Genomic DNA, 16,249 nt, shown 5'->3' with positions numbered 1-16,249 from the left:
GGAAGAGTCAATAAGAATTTTTGCTTCTCGATATTTATCTCTTATCTCCTTTTTATTTGAGCGAACATATTTTTAAATTTTAATCACTGGAGCAGGGTTGTCCTATAACCTTGATAAACGGGCCCTATGCTTAATATATCATAAGTAGTGGTGGGAATTTTCGTTCCTTTAGTGGAACCGTTCCTTTCGGTACAGTTACTTAAAAGTAACGATTCCAAAGTACTCGGTACACCGGTATTTTTACTTTTTTGTAATTGAGTACCTTCATTGCGACCCATTACCAAAACCAAACCAGTATTTATTGATCATATAAACAGTTGTACCTAAGCGGGACGTTAGTAGGTACAGTACCAATAATAAATCAATAAATACGTCTATCTCATTTACTTATTAGGTAATATTTAAAAGGCGCGAATGCTTTTCGGAAATGTTCAGATAAGAATTTTTTTTTAGCAGTAATAATACAGAAATATTGATAGGCATAATATTAAATTTTAATGAAAAAAATAGATACCTTATTACAGAATAAATAAATAACCGTATTTTTTAGACCGTACCGTATTTTGGCCAAGTTAATATGAGATATAATCAATTATTAAAGTATAAAAGTAATATGTTGTTCACCAGTATGTTAAATAACATACTGTTTTTTTTAATTATATAAGTATATTACAAAATTAAAAATATCTTTAAAACAATATTTATTTTAAAAAATATTTTCAATCTCTTCTTAAAATTTTAAATCATTTATAACATAATAATTATGTATAATTTAACTACATAAAAAACGTCTTCTAAAATTATATTTTTAATAAAAAATTACTATTTAAAAACAGTAACATCTCTGAATTTTTAACTGTAAGTCTATTACGCCTTTCAGTAATTGTGTATCCCGCTTTAGAAAATTTCCGTTCGCACGGAACAGAAGTTGAAGGAACACATAATCTCAATAATAAAAGATCAAATAAGTTAGGAAACATCATGTTCCTTTAATTCCACCATAAAAAAGAATCCGAATTTCTTTTTATTATAGATTTATTTATATACCTATCTAGTTAAATATTTTTTTCAATAGTAGGGGTTTTTTTTATGAAGTTACCACCTTAAAAAATTTAAATATTTGATTAAATAACATAATAAACTTTTTTGTTGTTATACCTGAGAGTCAAACTGTTTTCAAATGTTGATTAAAAACTGATGAAAAGAAATTAATACCAAATCTTTTTTTCTTTTCAATATCTCATAATGCTCAAAAAACCTTACTTCATTAAATACTTATACAAGGTCAAAGTAAATTTAATGTACTTTAAGATGGTAAATATCCGAAAACTTGATTTCTAGGGAATATTGGGCATTAAAGTCAAAAATCATACAATTTTCGGTAACAATTGCTGACTTTGTAGTATTTTGCATAGGAACTCAACATCTACAAAAGTTTTGTTCAGGACTCCTCATTAGGGTGGTCCTTAGTTATAGAAGAAAATTTTTTTTTTAAGAAATTCAGAGTCATGGGCTCAAAATTTCGTTAGGTTCACTGAAAAAATGAAACTGGTAAAATTTTTCACGTGCTTCAAAGGGGTTGAAGTTCTTCAAAAATGGGGTGGATTATCTTTTTTTGAGTGTACGCTCTTTATTTTTGAAGTTTCGCCAAAAACACAATGAACAATTTTTATAGAACTAAATGTGAACAAATAATAAGGTAATACATTATTTTTTTGTAAAATTAATATTTTTCGTAAAAATAAGAAAAATCAGTTTCACTTAATTTTTTTTAAAAAATGACAGTTTTCAGTTATACTTTTCCAGTGTCTGAAATTTTAATTGTACGCAGAAATTGTACAGAAGTAATATTAATCACCGTGATATCTTCTATAAAAAACGTTATTTGATTTTTTTTGAATTATGAATCCTTTCCAAAAAAAAATTTAAAACAATTACGAAAACGTGTTTTTTTTTAGCTTCGATGCGAAGCGGAGAAGGTATTAATTTTACTATGATGTGTTTTTTTTTGTGTCTGTTGCCACTTTTTCTCTGCTCTCACTGGACCGATTTCTTTCAAAAATACGTCAAAAGATCACAAATCGTATCTAGTTGAAGACATTACCCTTAAAAATTGAAAAAATTTCCTCGTTCCACGCAAATGGGGGAAATATCCAAAAAAGTTACAAATTTAAAAATCGCTAATTTTCGAAATTTTTTCACTTTTTTTTCTTAAAACTTCCATAACTTTTTGAAAAATCAACAAATCAACATAATTTTTTTTTATACTAAAACCTTAGATATTTACCTTTCATTTGATATCATTTTTTTGAAAATCTANATCTACCTTTCATTTGATATCAGTTTTTTGAAAATCTATCACTTAACCTGCTCATTGGGGGGGATTTAAAATGACAACTTTTTTTCTTTTGAAAACTTTTTCAACTTAATTTTTGAAAATGTTCCGGAAATACTGCGTCCTTCAAACATATATCAAATTAAAGCTTATTTTATGTACTATAAAATGAAAAAAAAAAATTTGTCCCGACACTTTTTCTTCTACATTTAAACGGCTGCCGTAGTTAAAAAAACACTATTTTTGTGTTAAAATTTTCGATTTTCGATTTTAATTTTTCAACTTAAAAATGCTATAACTTTTTGAAAAATCAACAAATCAACATAATTTTTTTTTATACTAAAACCTTAGATATCTACCTTTTATTTGATATCAGTTTTTTGAAAATCTATCACTTAACCTGCTAATTGGGGGGGATTTAAAATGGCAACTTTTTTACAAAAATTAACTTTTTCAACTTAATTTTTGAAAATGTTCCGGAAATACTGCGTCCTTTAAACATATATCAAATTAAAGCTTATTTTATGTACTATAAAATGAAAAAAAAAAATTTGTCCCGACACTTTTTTTTCTACATTTAAACGGCTGCCGTAGTTAAAAAAACACTATTTTTGTGTTAAAATTTTCGATTTTCGATTTTAAATTTTCAACTTAAAAATGCTATAACTTTTTGAAAAATGTATATATCAGCACAAATTTTTTTTTTCTAAATACATTATAAGTACATCTTTCATTTGACATACTTTTTATTAAAATTGGACAATTTCTCCTTATATAGGGGGCGTTCAAAACTTAAAATATTGTAAAAAACTGAACTTTTGAAAATGTTCCGGAAATACTGCGTTCTTTAAACATATATCAAATTAAAGCTTATTTTATGTACTATCAAATGAAAAAAAAAAATTTGTCCCGACACTTTTTCTTCTACATTTAAACGGCTGCCGTAGTTAAAAAAACACTATTTTTGTGTTAAAATTTTCGATTTTCGATTTTAAATTTTCAACTTAAAAATGCTATAACTTTTTGAAAAATGTATATATCAGCACAAATTTTTTTTTTCTAAATACATTATAAGTACATCTTTCATTTGACATACTTTTTATTAAAATTGGACAATTTCCCCTTATATAGGGGGCGTTCAAAACTTAAAATATTGTAAAAAACATAGATCTTTTTCAACTGAACTTTTGAAAATGTTCCGGAAATACTGCGTCCTTTAAACATATATCAAATCAAAGGTTATGTTATATACTATCAAATGAAAAAAAAAAATTTGTCCCGACATCTTATCTTCTATGTGCAAATGGCTGTCGAAAATTTAAAAAAAAATGTAATGTTTGCGATAAAAATTACATTTTATTGGGATGTTTTCTGTACTTAAAACTGCCATAACTTTTTCAAAAATGAACAAATAAAAATAATATTTTTTTGTATTGAAACCTTAGATATTTCCCTTTCATTTGATATAATTTTTTTTGAAAATCTAACACTTATTCTGCTCACTGAGGGGATTTAAAATAGTAACTTTTTTACAAAAAATAACTTTTTCAACTTAATTTTTGAAAATGTTCCGGAAATACTGCGTCCTTTAAACATATATCAAATTAAAGCTTATTTTATGTACTACAAAATGAAAAAAAAAAATTTGTCCCGACACTTTTTTTTCTACATTTAAACGGCTGCCGTAGTTAAAAAAACACTATTTTTGTGTTAAAATTTTCGATTTTCGATTTTAAATTTTCAACTTAAAAATGCTATAACTTTTTGAAAAATGTATATATCAGCACAAATTTTTTTTTTCTAAATACATTATAAGTACATCTTTCATTTGACATACTTTTTATTAAAATTGGACAATTTCCCCTTATATAGGGGGCGTTCAAAACTTAAAATATTGTAAAAAACATAGATCTTTTTCAACTGAACTTTTGAAAATGTTCCGGAAATACTGCGTCCTTTAAACATATATCAAATTAAAGCTTATTTTATGTACTATAAAATAAAAAAAAAAAATTTGTCCCGACGACCTATCTTCTATGCGCAAATGGCTATTCAAAAATGTGCTATTTTAACAAATTTTTTTTTTTAAATTAAACACTATCTACAGATTTGCATCGAAGCGCTTTTTATGATAGTGATTTTAATCACTGTCAGATATCATCTATACTGGACCCAACTATGCCACGACGCCACTGTGCCGCCACCCCACTGTGCTGGGTTTTCTTTTCTACTAAAACCTTAGATATTTTTTTTTGAGCAAGTAAAAATAATTTTAGAAAATTTGTGTAAAAACCATTTTAGAAGAAAATATTAAAATTTATAATTTATATCCTATAAATTGTTACGCTAAGTGTATTAGATTTAAAAATAATAATCAAAAACTGAAAAATTACCTTTTTGAGCGAATTTTCAACCCCGATTCAGGCTTGAAAAGAGTAAGTTATCAAAACCAAATTTTACACAAATAACTTTCATATAGTAAAAAACAAAATTGGTGGGTATGAAGATAGATCAATGAAAGTTAATAAAATAAGAACCACTCTAATATATACCTGCGACCCACCCCAGTTCATTTTTTAAAATGCTATAACTTCTGAAATACTAGTAAAATGGTACTTTTTACTATTATTAATTGTATAATAATTTATTTTAATTATTCCTTAATTATCTTCTCGTTATAATTAAGTGTACTTAATAAAAATTTTAGATAGAACTAATCGAATATTTTTTGAAACCATTCGCTAGTCCATTGTCCATCCAACAGTGATTTTTATATAAAAATTTTAAGTTTCATTAAATTCGATGGCCATTTTCCTATAGAAGAAAAGATGTCAGGACAATTTTTTTTTTTGAACTTATAGTATTTATTGTAAGTTTTAATTTGACATATGTTTAAAGGACGCAGTATTTCCGGAACATTTTCAAAAGTTATGTTGAAAAAGATCTACTTTTTATACATATTTTTCAAGTTTTGAAAGCCCCCTGTATAAAGGAAAATTGTCCAATTTAAATAAAAAGTATGTCAAATAAAAGATGTATTTATAATGTATTTAGAAAGAAAAAATTTGTGCCAATACATACATTTTTCGAAAAGTTATAGCATTTTAAAGTTGAAAATTAAAAATTGAAAATTTTAATACAAAAATACCATATTTTTAACTATGGTAGCCGTTTGCATGCAGAAGATAAGGTGTCGGGACAAATTTTTGTTTTCATTTTATAGAACATGACATAAGTTTTCATTTGGTATATGTTTAAAGGACGCAGTATTTCCGCATCCTTTTCAAAAGTTAAGTTGAAAAAGTTAGTTTTTGTAAAAAAGTTACTATTTTAAATCCCCTCAGTGAGCAGACAAAGTGTTGGATTTTCAAAAAAATAATATCAAATAAAAGGGAAATATTTAAGGTTTTAATATAAAAAAAATTATGTTGATTTGTTGATTTTTGAAAAAGTTATGGAAGTTTTAAGAATAAAAAGTGAAAAAAAATGACAAAATTTCAAAAACACATTATGGTAAAATTATTTCTTTTTACAATTATGTCACGAATGTAGGTTAATGTAGGTTCGTTAATCTGTCCCTAATAAAGTAGAATATTTTATTCTAATTAATAAAGTTATTAAGAATAAAAATTATGGAACTGAACACTTCTGTCTGACATTCAAGGTTCCTTAATGATTATGATTATCATCATGGTGGATTCATCTACCGTGGTGATTAGAATAACTAAATTAAATAATGATAAGAACTGATAAATAAGTTTAAAAAATAGAATACTTCATAATATTACACGGTAATATTTCATTAATACTTGGTAATGTTACTTATGTTAAATTTTTCCAATGTTACACCGGAATAACATTAAAAATAAAATATTTGAACGAAATTCATACAAAGCTAATTTTTTTCAAAATGAAATTCTTGTAAAATTCTTTAAAGAAACATGTTAATATATTATTGGATATTTTTTCTTATTTTTTTATGTATCAAAACATTTGGATTGTGGCTAACTACTCTTACTTTGTCTGTAATATTCACTTTTATAATAAGGTAATAAATGGATTGTTTAATATATCTTTTGGCATTTAGGGTATAAATTTGTTTCTGGTAGATATTGAATTAAATTACATGTTTTTACCTTAATCTTTTTCTGATATGGCAAACTACAATCATTTTCAATAATATAATTGATGCATTAACTATATACAGAGTGATACACTAACTATGTCTCACACAATGTCTTCAAAAGCATAGGAAAGAATATAATTTTTTTATTTTCAGAAGCTATATGTATCCTACACATTTAAAATTGAAATTTTATACACCTCTTTCTTCCTTCAAAATTGTGTCATTTTTAATTTTATTTTTTAATGAAACTTGCATGTTTAGCTTTATTACAAGTAAAAAAATGACTGGTCGATACATTTTTTTAAAACATAATTTTGGAAGTTATTAACACTTAAATAAAAAGACTGGAGGTAAAGAGAGACACTGTTTATTTTTATTTCTAAGCATTTAGAAACTACATTACTTCTCCCACCATGTTATAAAAAAGCTAATTTATAATCTTATATTTTAATGTAATATTATAATTAGTCTAAGAAGGAATCTGCCTATATTTAAATATTATATAAATTAAAGTAACTATTTCCTTTTTTAGTGTTGTATTTTTTGCCTATTTTACTGTGGAAAAAGATTGTGCTAAGTATTTAAAATCATTAAAGGAACAACCTAAAAATGAAATTTATAGTATATTTGATATTAAAACGGTAATAATAATATTATTTTAGTGTTAAGCTTTTTAAGCTTAGATCATTAACTGTTGTAATTAAATTTTATTGATTATTAAATATATTATATTTTACTTCAAAGATTGACAAACAAGATGATGATGAAGGGGGACATATTCATCTGAGTGGCTTAGAACATATTGATCATCAATTATCTGATATAATGGACTTAATTTTACGTGATTATGTTTATCCATGGTAAATTTATATTTTATAGTTTTATTATTTTTTTAAATTTCTAAGTCGTCTATTGACTCGCAAAAATAAGAGAAAAATATTATCAAGTGATGATGATGTGAAAAAAGGTGGAAAGAGTATTTTGAAAAATGACTGAATGAGGAGTATCCAAAAGAGACATTAGAGGATATCTCATGGAACGAGGGAATAGTAGAATTAATTAGTGAGGTAATGGTATGAGAAGCTATGACATCAATGAAAAAGAATAAAGCAGTAGGACTAGATGAAGTGCCAGTAGAAGTATGGAAAATATTAGGTGGTGTTAGCATAAGGTGTTTAAAGAAACTTTTAAATAAAATCTTATTAGAAGGGAAAATTCCAATTGAATGGAGAAATATTATTGTGGTGCTGATATTTAAAAGTAAAGGACACATACAGGCATAATGAATCTTTGCTAGCTACTATATGAAAAAATAAAAAAATTCATTTTCACTTTTTGTAACTGAGTTTGGTATCAACTTATGATTTTCAAACTTCATCCCATATTGTTATTATATATTCCTGTTCTCATAAAAAATAATGTTTTTTGGTGAAAACCAATTTAAGTTTAATTATATAAGTTTTAAACGAGTTATGCTACATTTAAACTTAAGAGATTTTAAAAAAAATTTCTATATATGTTTTCAAAATTGATCATATTAATATTTTATATATCGATAATAGCTTTATTGTGATAACAAAGGTATTTTGAAATGTAAAAAAGCTTAGTGTAATTATTCATAAATGATGATTCTGTGCATAGAATCACATGAGGAGACATATAAAACATGTCTTTATATGAAAAAATCCATACAAATTGTATAAAGATTATGTGGTGATAAAATATAATTGTGTCTATCAAGTTATTTCCAAACGATTTGATTAAATGATGTTGAACCATTACGGCATTATGAGCAAAAGCACCACCTTGTTGCCATACCATAGTTTAGAGTTTAGCTAAAGGTTTATTCTCAAACAGTAGTAGGTAAATCATTTTAAAAAAATGCTAAATACCTATTGCCTGGATTTCATAGTATTGTATGAACTTACTGTGGTTAATCTTTATTTTAGAAAGCGTGAAGAACATTATATAATTCATAAGAGAAGGAGTAATAGATCACAGATGGATTAATTTATGTGGAAAAGAGAGAGAGTAATGCGAGTAAAAGTTTGTAAAGTTATACTAAGTGAGAGAGTGTAACTTCACAAGATAGACTGATGGTAATGGAGTTATGGTGAACCGAAAAGAGAATATACAAAAACAGAAAGAATACAGAAGTAAAAAGGAGGTTCCGGTGGTGGAAATTAAAAAAGAGTTTTTAAAGACGATAAAAGGACAGTGTGAAATAGAATTGCTAGTTGTGTTGATAAGAGGCTGCTATCGAGTGATGATAGAAAAAAAAGTATTTTGAAAAATGACTGAATGAGGAGTATCCAAAAGAGACATTAGAGGATATCTCATGGAACGAGGGAATGGTAGAATTAATTAGTGAGGTAATGGTATGAGAAGCTATGACATCAATGAAAAGAATAAAGCAGTAGGACTAGATGAAGTGCCAGTAGAAGTATGGAAAATATTAGGTGAGGTTAGCATAAGGTGTTTAAAGGATCTTTTAAATAAAATCTTATTAGAAGGGAAAATTCCAATTGAATGGAGAAATATTATTGTGGTGCTGATATTTAAAGGTAAAGGACACATTATAAGCTTATGAGTTATAGTATGAAAATTTGGGAAAAGGTAATAGATAGAAGAATAAGAAATGAGACATCAGTATTAAAAACCAGTTTGGATTTATGCCTGGTAAGTGAACAATGGAGCCATTATTTTGTGTGAGGCAACTAATAGAAAAGTTTAGAAAAAAAGAAGTAAAAGCTGTGTATGGCATTATAGATTTGGAGTAAGTGTAAGAAAGAGTACAGAGAAAGGTTTTAAAGTGGGCATTAATGAGAAAAGGTACATAATTATAATAGAGGATATGTTTGATGGCACTTGTATCAGGGTATAAAGTGTGGGAGGAGTGACAGTAGGTGTTAGGGTAAGAGTAGGAGTGCACCCAGGTGCTGATGATATAGTGTTAATGGGAGAAAATTAATCAAAGGCTATAGGTGTGAAGATCAGCTCTTAAAGCAAAGGGTTTAAGAATAAGTAGGAGTAAGACAGAGTATATATAGTATGAGTTTGATGTAGGAGAATACGAGGTAGGTGAAATGAGGAGATTAATGACTATAATCGAGGACGTGATATGATAGGTAGAAAGTTTTAAGTATTTAGAATTAGTTGTGCAAAAGAACGGTGGTATTAACGAGGATGTAAGACACAGAAATAAATGTGGGTGGTTGAAATGGAGAGAAGTGTCTGGTGTGTTATAAGATAAAAGAATTCCAATAAAGCTAAAAGGTAAATTCTATAAGACTGTAGTGAGACCAGCTAATAATGTATTGTTTAGACTCTAAACCATACATTATACACCATACAACACTTTAAACTTTAGAGTGTTGGATGGTTAACAAGAAAGTAGAACACAGATGAGAATGCTTAGATAGATGAGTGGAGTGACTAGAGAAGATAGGATAAGGAAAGAACATATAAGAGGGAGTAAGATGTAGCGTAAATCGTGGATAAGATGAAAGAAAATATACTTAGATGGTTTGGTCGTGTTATGAGGAAAGAGTAATAGAAAACTATAAAATATAGACCAAAAATGATATGGAGTGATGTAATTGAATGCAATATGAGAACAGCTGATGTAGGAAATTGAGTCAATTGAAAGTTTAAAATAAGTGTGGCTAACCCTAAGTAGTTGGGATTAAGGCGAGGAAAAAAGAAGATTATTTTTTTATATTTGCGTTTGATCAATTTAAGGTATGATAAATTAAGTGATGATGAAACTCTTCCATATCAATTAAATAAATCAGCTAGTCATTCGATTTATTCAATGTCAAAAAGACTTCAACAAATTGATCTGCTTCAATTTGTTTGTACTCAACTTACAGAAGAGGCAGCAAAACATATAAATATATACAGAAAAGCATTAAAACACATAATTTCCAAATCTTCTATTGATAATGATTTAGAAAGTATATTCTTTCAAAATGAACAAGATGTTGACCGATTAAATACATCTCATGCAAATGTGTGCTTAGACGAGGACTATGAAAAAAGTAAAAATTAAAAATATGGCACAATTTTTTAAATTATTTTATAACATTTTTACAAATAAAACTATTGATTTTCATTTAGAATGGCTAAGAGACATTTCTGAGGCAATTTTATACCACATTGCTCCTGAAAATGATTTCAAGTGTCGATCAATGCGTATTTTAATGCGTGAGATAATAGCTAATAAATTATTTAATACTACTATTAATATGTTCAGTAACCCTGATTATATTAATCAATTAATTATTTGGCTGGTATGTTACTAATTATATATGTTCATTTAGTATTACTTAACTAGTAACAATATTGTAATAATTTTAATTTATATTTTTTTTAGTGTAGTGATTATCCAATTACTAATGAAACATTTCTCACTGTTTTGAAATCTACAAAATCTTCTCAGCAATTAAACGCTGTTAATAATTTAGTCAATAAAGAAATATCGAACTTGGTATGTTTAAATATGATGATGAATTAATATTTTGTTGAATTAGTTAAAATATCTCTCTATAACGAATATTGATATTTACATTACTATTGACTGTTTTATTACTCTATTTTTTATTTAAAATTAGCGTTCAAGAGATTCAGGAGAATCAGAAAGTAGAGCAAAACATCAACTGAGTAGTCTTATTTTTCTATCAAATTTAATTAAATCAATTGTCAGTAATCTTCCTCAACAATCAGACAGATCATTAGGTACTATTTGAAAATAACATTAAGATAATAAAAGTTATTGTAATAAAATTACAAGTAGTAGATAGTGAAAGTTATAATATATTCTGTTATTAATTAATATTGTTACTTAAAAAATTCTAAACCATTTTCTTATAGAAGTATGTATTTTTCTTTTTAGATTTTTTACTGTCATTTGATAATTCTGTGTCTTCCCCTAAAAATGATTCATTAACATTAAAATGGATTTTGGAAAGTAAAAACGCTTTACCATATTTTATTGACTATTTGACTTCCATAAATTGTGAAAGTTTCATATCATTTTACATTAATATTGATGGTACATAGTTTTAAATTTGAATAATTGTTCAACTTTTATTATTTATAAAAATGATGCTGTAAACACTATAGGTTGGAAACAATTTGTACAAGAACAAATGAAAAATGTAACAATTGATCCTAGTCAATATACATCTTCTGAACTAGCTACTGTTGATCACATTCGAGGCGAAGCAAAAAAGTTGTATTCAATTTACATATGTCAAAAGGTAAATTTAGTCATGATTTATATACAACATTATTTTTTTATAAATTTAATTTATAGCCTGAAATACAAGAAGAACTAGGAGAAAAACTTGTTAAATCTCTTGCTAAAAAAATTAATATTGACTTTGTTGATGAAAATTGGTTTGATGATGTTCAAAATGCATTATATAAAGCACTTTTAAAAGTATGATAAACATAATAAAAACTTTAATTTTTTCATTTGAAAAAATATTAATAATATATTTTTTTTATTAGTTTACTTATTAGATAAAGAACTTTTTACAATGAGTATAAATAAAAACTTTTTTTTGTCTATAGAAAATTAGTTTTTCATTACAAAAGTACTAATTTTTAATACATAATTTTAAATTAATAGATTTAAAATGTTTTTATATATCAATGTATTTTTCAATGTTTATGAGCAGCCCGAAAAAGGAATTATATCTGGGTTTGGTAAACATGAATCTTGTTCAAGACTCATAACTGATCTTGAAATGAAATCTCTGGGATCAGATATTTATGAAAATAATGAATCATCAATATCTACTACTGACTATTTATTACCTATGGATGCTGTACAACAACTATTAAAGGGTACTGGAGGTAAATATGCTTATATCAATTTTATATTAAATTTTTTTAGCTTGAAATCACTCTTATTATATTAGTTAAATAAAATATTATTTCATAAAAATTATTAATGAAATTAACTATATTAATTTTTTCTGTTGTATCCTTAAATAACAATAATCATAACAACTAAAAATTATAAAAAAAAATTAACAGTGTATAAAACTAAAATTTTCTATAAATTTAGTTTTTTTAAAGTGAAACTTCTTAACAGATGGTCCAAAAAAAAGACTATTCCTCATCACAATTGGCCGTAATGAACGGATTCTATTGTTGTATTTGGTATATGGTCAAAATTTTATTGTTTGATGAACGTGTAAGTTCAATAAATGTGTGCATTTAATAAACATTTATATTCCACTAATGATTGCAAAATATATTGTGATAATTGTTCAATCTATTTTTTTTTTATGTTGTTATTGTATGAGATAAGCACGTTTACCCGGTGTGTACCAGTTTCTTTTATTGTATTTATAGTAGTCAAACAATGAACTCATCATTGTAAAGGATGGCACGACGCTCACGTCAACAAGTTTTATACAAAATGAAGTATTATAAACTAAGTTAAAAGTTTTGAGTTTTATCTCTTATTAAGTAAATAGTTAAAAGTAAGCATATTATACAGTCCACTCTGAGACCGAAACAATAATATAAATAAATATTTATTTTTAATTAATATAATACTTTTTAACAAAAATAATTTATATTTTGTTCATTTAATTCCTTGATGTGAATTTAAAAAAATTACTGCATTTTTTATTTAAATAATTCGCCAAATTTATATAAATATTTTAATAAAACAAGATTTTATTTTAAAACATAAAGTGCTATATATAGCACTTTAAACTTATTGATTTGTATGAAAAAAAATTGTTTGTATAATTATTTTAATTAAAATAAATAAGAATAAATAATTAATATAAATATTTAAATAAATAAATATAATTAAATGATAGTATAAAATATAATTTATTCTTATTTATTTTTATCAATAATGAATAATTAATAAAAAAAAATGTATTATATTTGTTTTTTATAAATAAATATAAAAAATATTTATTTTAGATATTTTTATTTATTCTTAATTATTTTTATACATAAAAATAAATACAAATAAATAATAAATATTATTTATACATTTTTTTTTTTTTATTAGTATGTATAATTAATTAACTTTATAGGTATTACATTATTAATAAATAATAATAGTAAATAATAAAGTATATTTCATATTATAATTTAGCCCTTTATTTTTGAAAATTAAAGTATTGTTTTAAGTGTTATTTAAATTGCATTAAATAATTTTGATTGTGCATAAAAAAAGTTTAAAAAAAACCACAATTGATGCAATTTTTACACAATATTTTTATAATATGTCAATCAAAAATTGACATAAGTTGTTTTACTTATCATAGCCTATTATATCTTTGGTGACAATAGAATAAGAAAATTAATAATTAGTAATTAATTAAATTAATATCAATTGAAAATAAAATTTGTTGTGTATTTTTTTATTTGATTCCAATACAAACCTAATATTCTATCAGTTGAATAATTCTGAAAGAAATTTCACTTCATCCGCTTATTTTTAACACACATTGTTTTTTTAAATTATAATATGATTTTAATATAAATTTTATTAGTTAAAAGTAAATTATCTTTTAGATAAAGTTAACGATTTTCTTTCTAACGCAAAAGCAATGAGTCCTAGTCAACCAGAAGAGGATAAGTCAATATTATCAGCAGATATAATTGAAACTGGTTAGTATATTGTAATAAATAAAAAACAGAAAATCATTGTCTAATTTTTAAATAAAAAATCCTTAATGGGGTGGCAGTTAGATCAAATAATTATGCTCACCTTTTTAATTGTTCTAATTTATTTTTTGAGATGATTTTGAAGAGAATATTGTAATTTAATGTTTTTTTTTTAGGTCTAGTTAATGAGGGTGGTAAAACTTTTGGAGTTTATGCAGTATCAATAACAAGAGTCTATATGTCTGGAAAAGAAGAAAATTGGCATGTTTATAAACGATATTCAGATTTTTATGACTTGTATCAAAGAGTAAAAGATAGAGTAAGTTTAAATAAAAATAAAAGAAACTATATAAAAGATAATAATATTTTTTTTAGTATGCAGAACTAGGTAAATTATCATTTCCTGGTAAAAAAACTTTTCACAATGCTGACAGGAGAGTTTTAGAAAAACGTATGATGATGCTTAATCAATTTATTCATAATCTATTAAAATCATCAACTATTGTTAACTTTCCTGGAGTTCAAAATATGGTTGAACAGTTTCTTGAACAAAGGCCAGAAGATAAAAAAGCAGCATTACTATCTGGACAAATTGTCAAAACAACAGTTGACAATCTTTTATTCAATCCATTAAAAGCGGTTGGTAATGTTGTGAAAACAGTTCCTGATAATATATTCAATACAGTTGATGGAGTAATGGACAATATAAGCAAAGTTTTGGGGCCTACTAAATCTCAAATTAGAATATTTGGAGATGAAGTAAATGTGAAAAATGGAATCATTTACGGTGTTGAATTCAGTCTTTTTTATGGTGATCTCTATGAGATATAATAATGTTATATATACACTATGTATAACTCACTTATTTACAGGCAGTCTAACCTAATGCCAGAGATACTATAGTGTACTTGAATTCAACACTATAAATGTTAATTTATTTAAGGGTCTTTGTTATTTATTTACTTTAGGATGATAATTTACCGATGCGCGCAGTATTACTTTTATTAGCTGAAGTATTTGAAGTTGATGAACAGCAACAGTGGCTTCGAAAGCGTTTTGTTATATTATTACAGCATATTGTAAGAGCTTCTTTTGGTCATATAGTCAACCGAAGATTTAAAGAATACGTGACAACAGTTACAGATCCATATAGAGTATCAATGTTAATTGCTGCTATAAAGTATTACATTAAATATGCTAACTTCCTAACAAAAAATCAATTAAATATTTTTTTATTTTAATATACTTCATTTAGAAACAATTTATGGCCTGATGGTGTTCGTGCTTCTGAATTACAGTTTCGTGATAGTGAATTACAACTTAGGACATTAGTAGCTGCTAAATGTGCACTATTATCTTCAGTTTCAGGTATTAATTATTATACACATTAATTGACTATTCAATTAAATTAATGAAACTTAAATTTTTAGATGAGCTCAAGCATTTAATGGGTAATGATGTGACTCGACGTGGTATTTATCTAGTAGTTGTAATGCTACAGCATAAAACACTAAATAAGCGTTTAGTTTATGTTATATTTAGTGCATGCCTATTATTAGTCTTTCCAAATTTTAATAGTCTCATTGATAAATTACACAAAAAACCTCCATTATTGAGCAGAAGTTAATTGTATATGAACCTACTATAGTCTACTTATTGTGTAAGATACCTCATGGAATAATTATGTAATTATTTAGATATGTAACTATTTTAATAAAATATCCTTGTTTAACAGGCTTTACAATAATTTATTTTATTTAAAAGGTACATAATATGTAGTTTATCAATGATATTTGTCTAAGTTATAACAATTCTTTCATTTTATGAAAATAATTTTTAACTAATTTTTATTACTAACATTACCCATTTAATTTACTACAATATTTTACTAAAATAATAAATAAATAAAAAAAGATATTACAGTTACTTTTTTGTTTATCTCAGATAGGTTTGTGACTTTCAAATGTTACAAAAAAACGTGTAATGAAATTAATACAGTACAAAGGCACATGAGTTACACAAAATTTAGTCAATAATACAAGTACACTATGATAAAATAATAATAAATAATAAATAAATATTAGTTGAACATAAAAAACTGAAAATGTTAACTAGTAACTTAACAAATTACTTTAAGCTCT

General features: G+C 25.3%; 1 protein-coding gene across 1 annotated transcript; it reads left to right on the top strand.

Annotated features, from left to right (window-relative positions):
- Positions 1 to 6,164: 6,164 nt before the first annotated feature.
- On the top strand, positions 6,165 to 15,845 carry LOC126900226 (sorting nexin-13). The gene is made up of 17 exons (XM_050675773.1): positions 6,165 to 6,383; positions 6,994 to 7,102; positions 7,206 to 7,321; positions 10,203 to 10,501; positions 10,581 to 10,753; positions 10,837 to 10,950; positions 11,075 to 11,198; positions 11,356 to 11,514; positions 11,586 to 11,722; positions 11,779 to 11,904; positions 12,146 to 12,323; positions 14,016 to 14,111; positions 14,285 to 14,427; positions 14,484 to 14,867; positions 15,077 to 15,288; positions 15,364 to 15,476; positions 15,539 to 15,845. The coding sequence occupies exons 1-17, from the start codon at positions 6,277 to 6,279 to the stop codon at positions 15,733 to 15,735; spliced, it is 2,787 nt and encodes a 928-aa protein (XP_050531730.1). The 5' UTR covers positions 6,165 to 6,276; the 3' UTR covers positions 15,736 to 15,845.
- Positions 15,846 to 16,249: the final 404 nt, after the last annotated feature.

The sequence above is a fragment of the Daktulosphaira vitifoliae genome, unplaced genomic scaffold, assembly GCF_025091365.1.
Source record: "Daktulosphaira vitifoliae isolate Bord-2020 unplaced genomic scaffold, ASM2509136v1 Scaffold_3, whole genome shotgun sequence".
NCBI classification, from domain to species: Eukaryota; Metazoa; Arthropoda; class Insecta; order Hemiptera; family Phylloxeridae; genus Daktulosphaira; species Daktulosphaira vitifoliae.
Note: the sequence above shows the minus strand (reverse complement) of the source record. Positions and strands in the feature narration are given on the sequence as shown.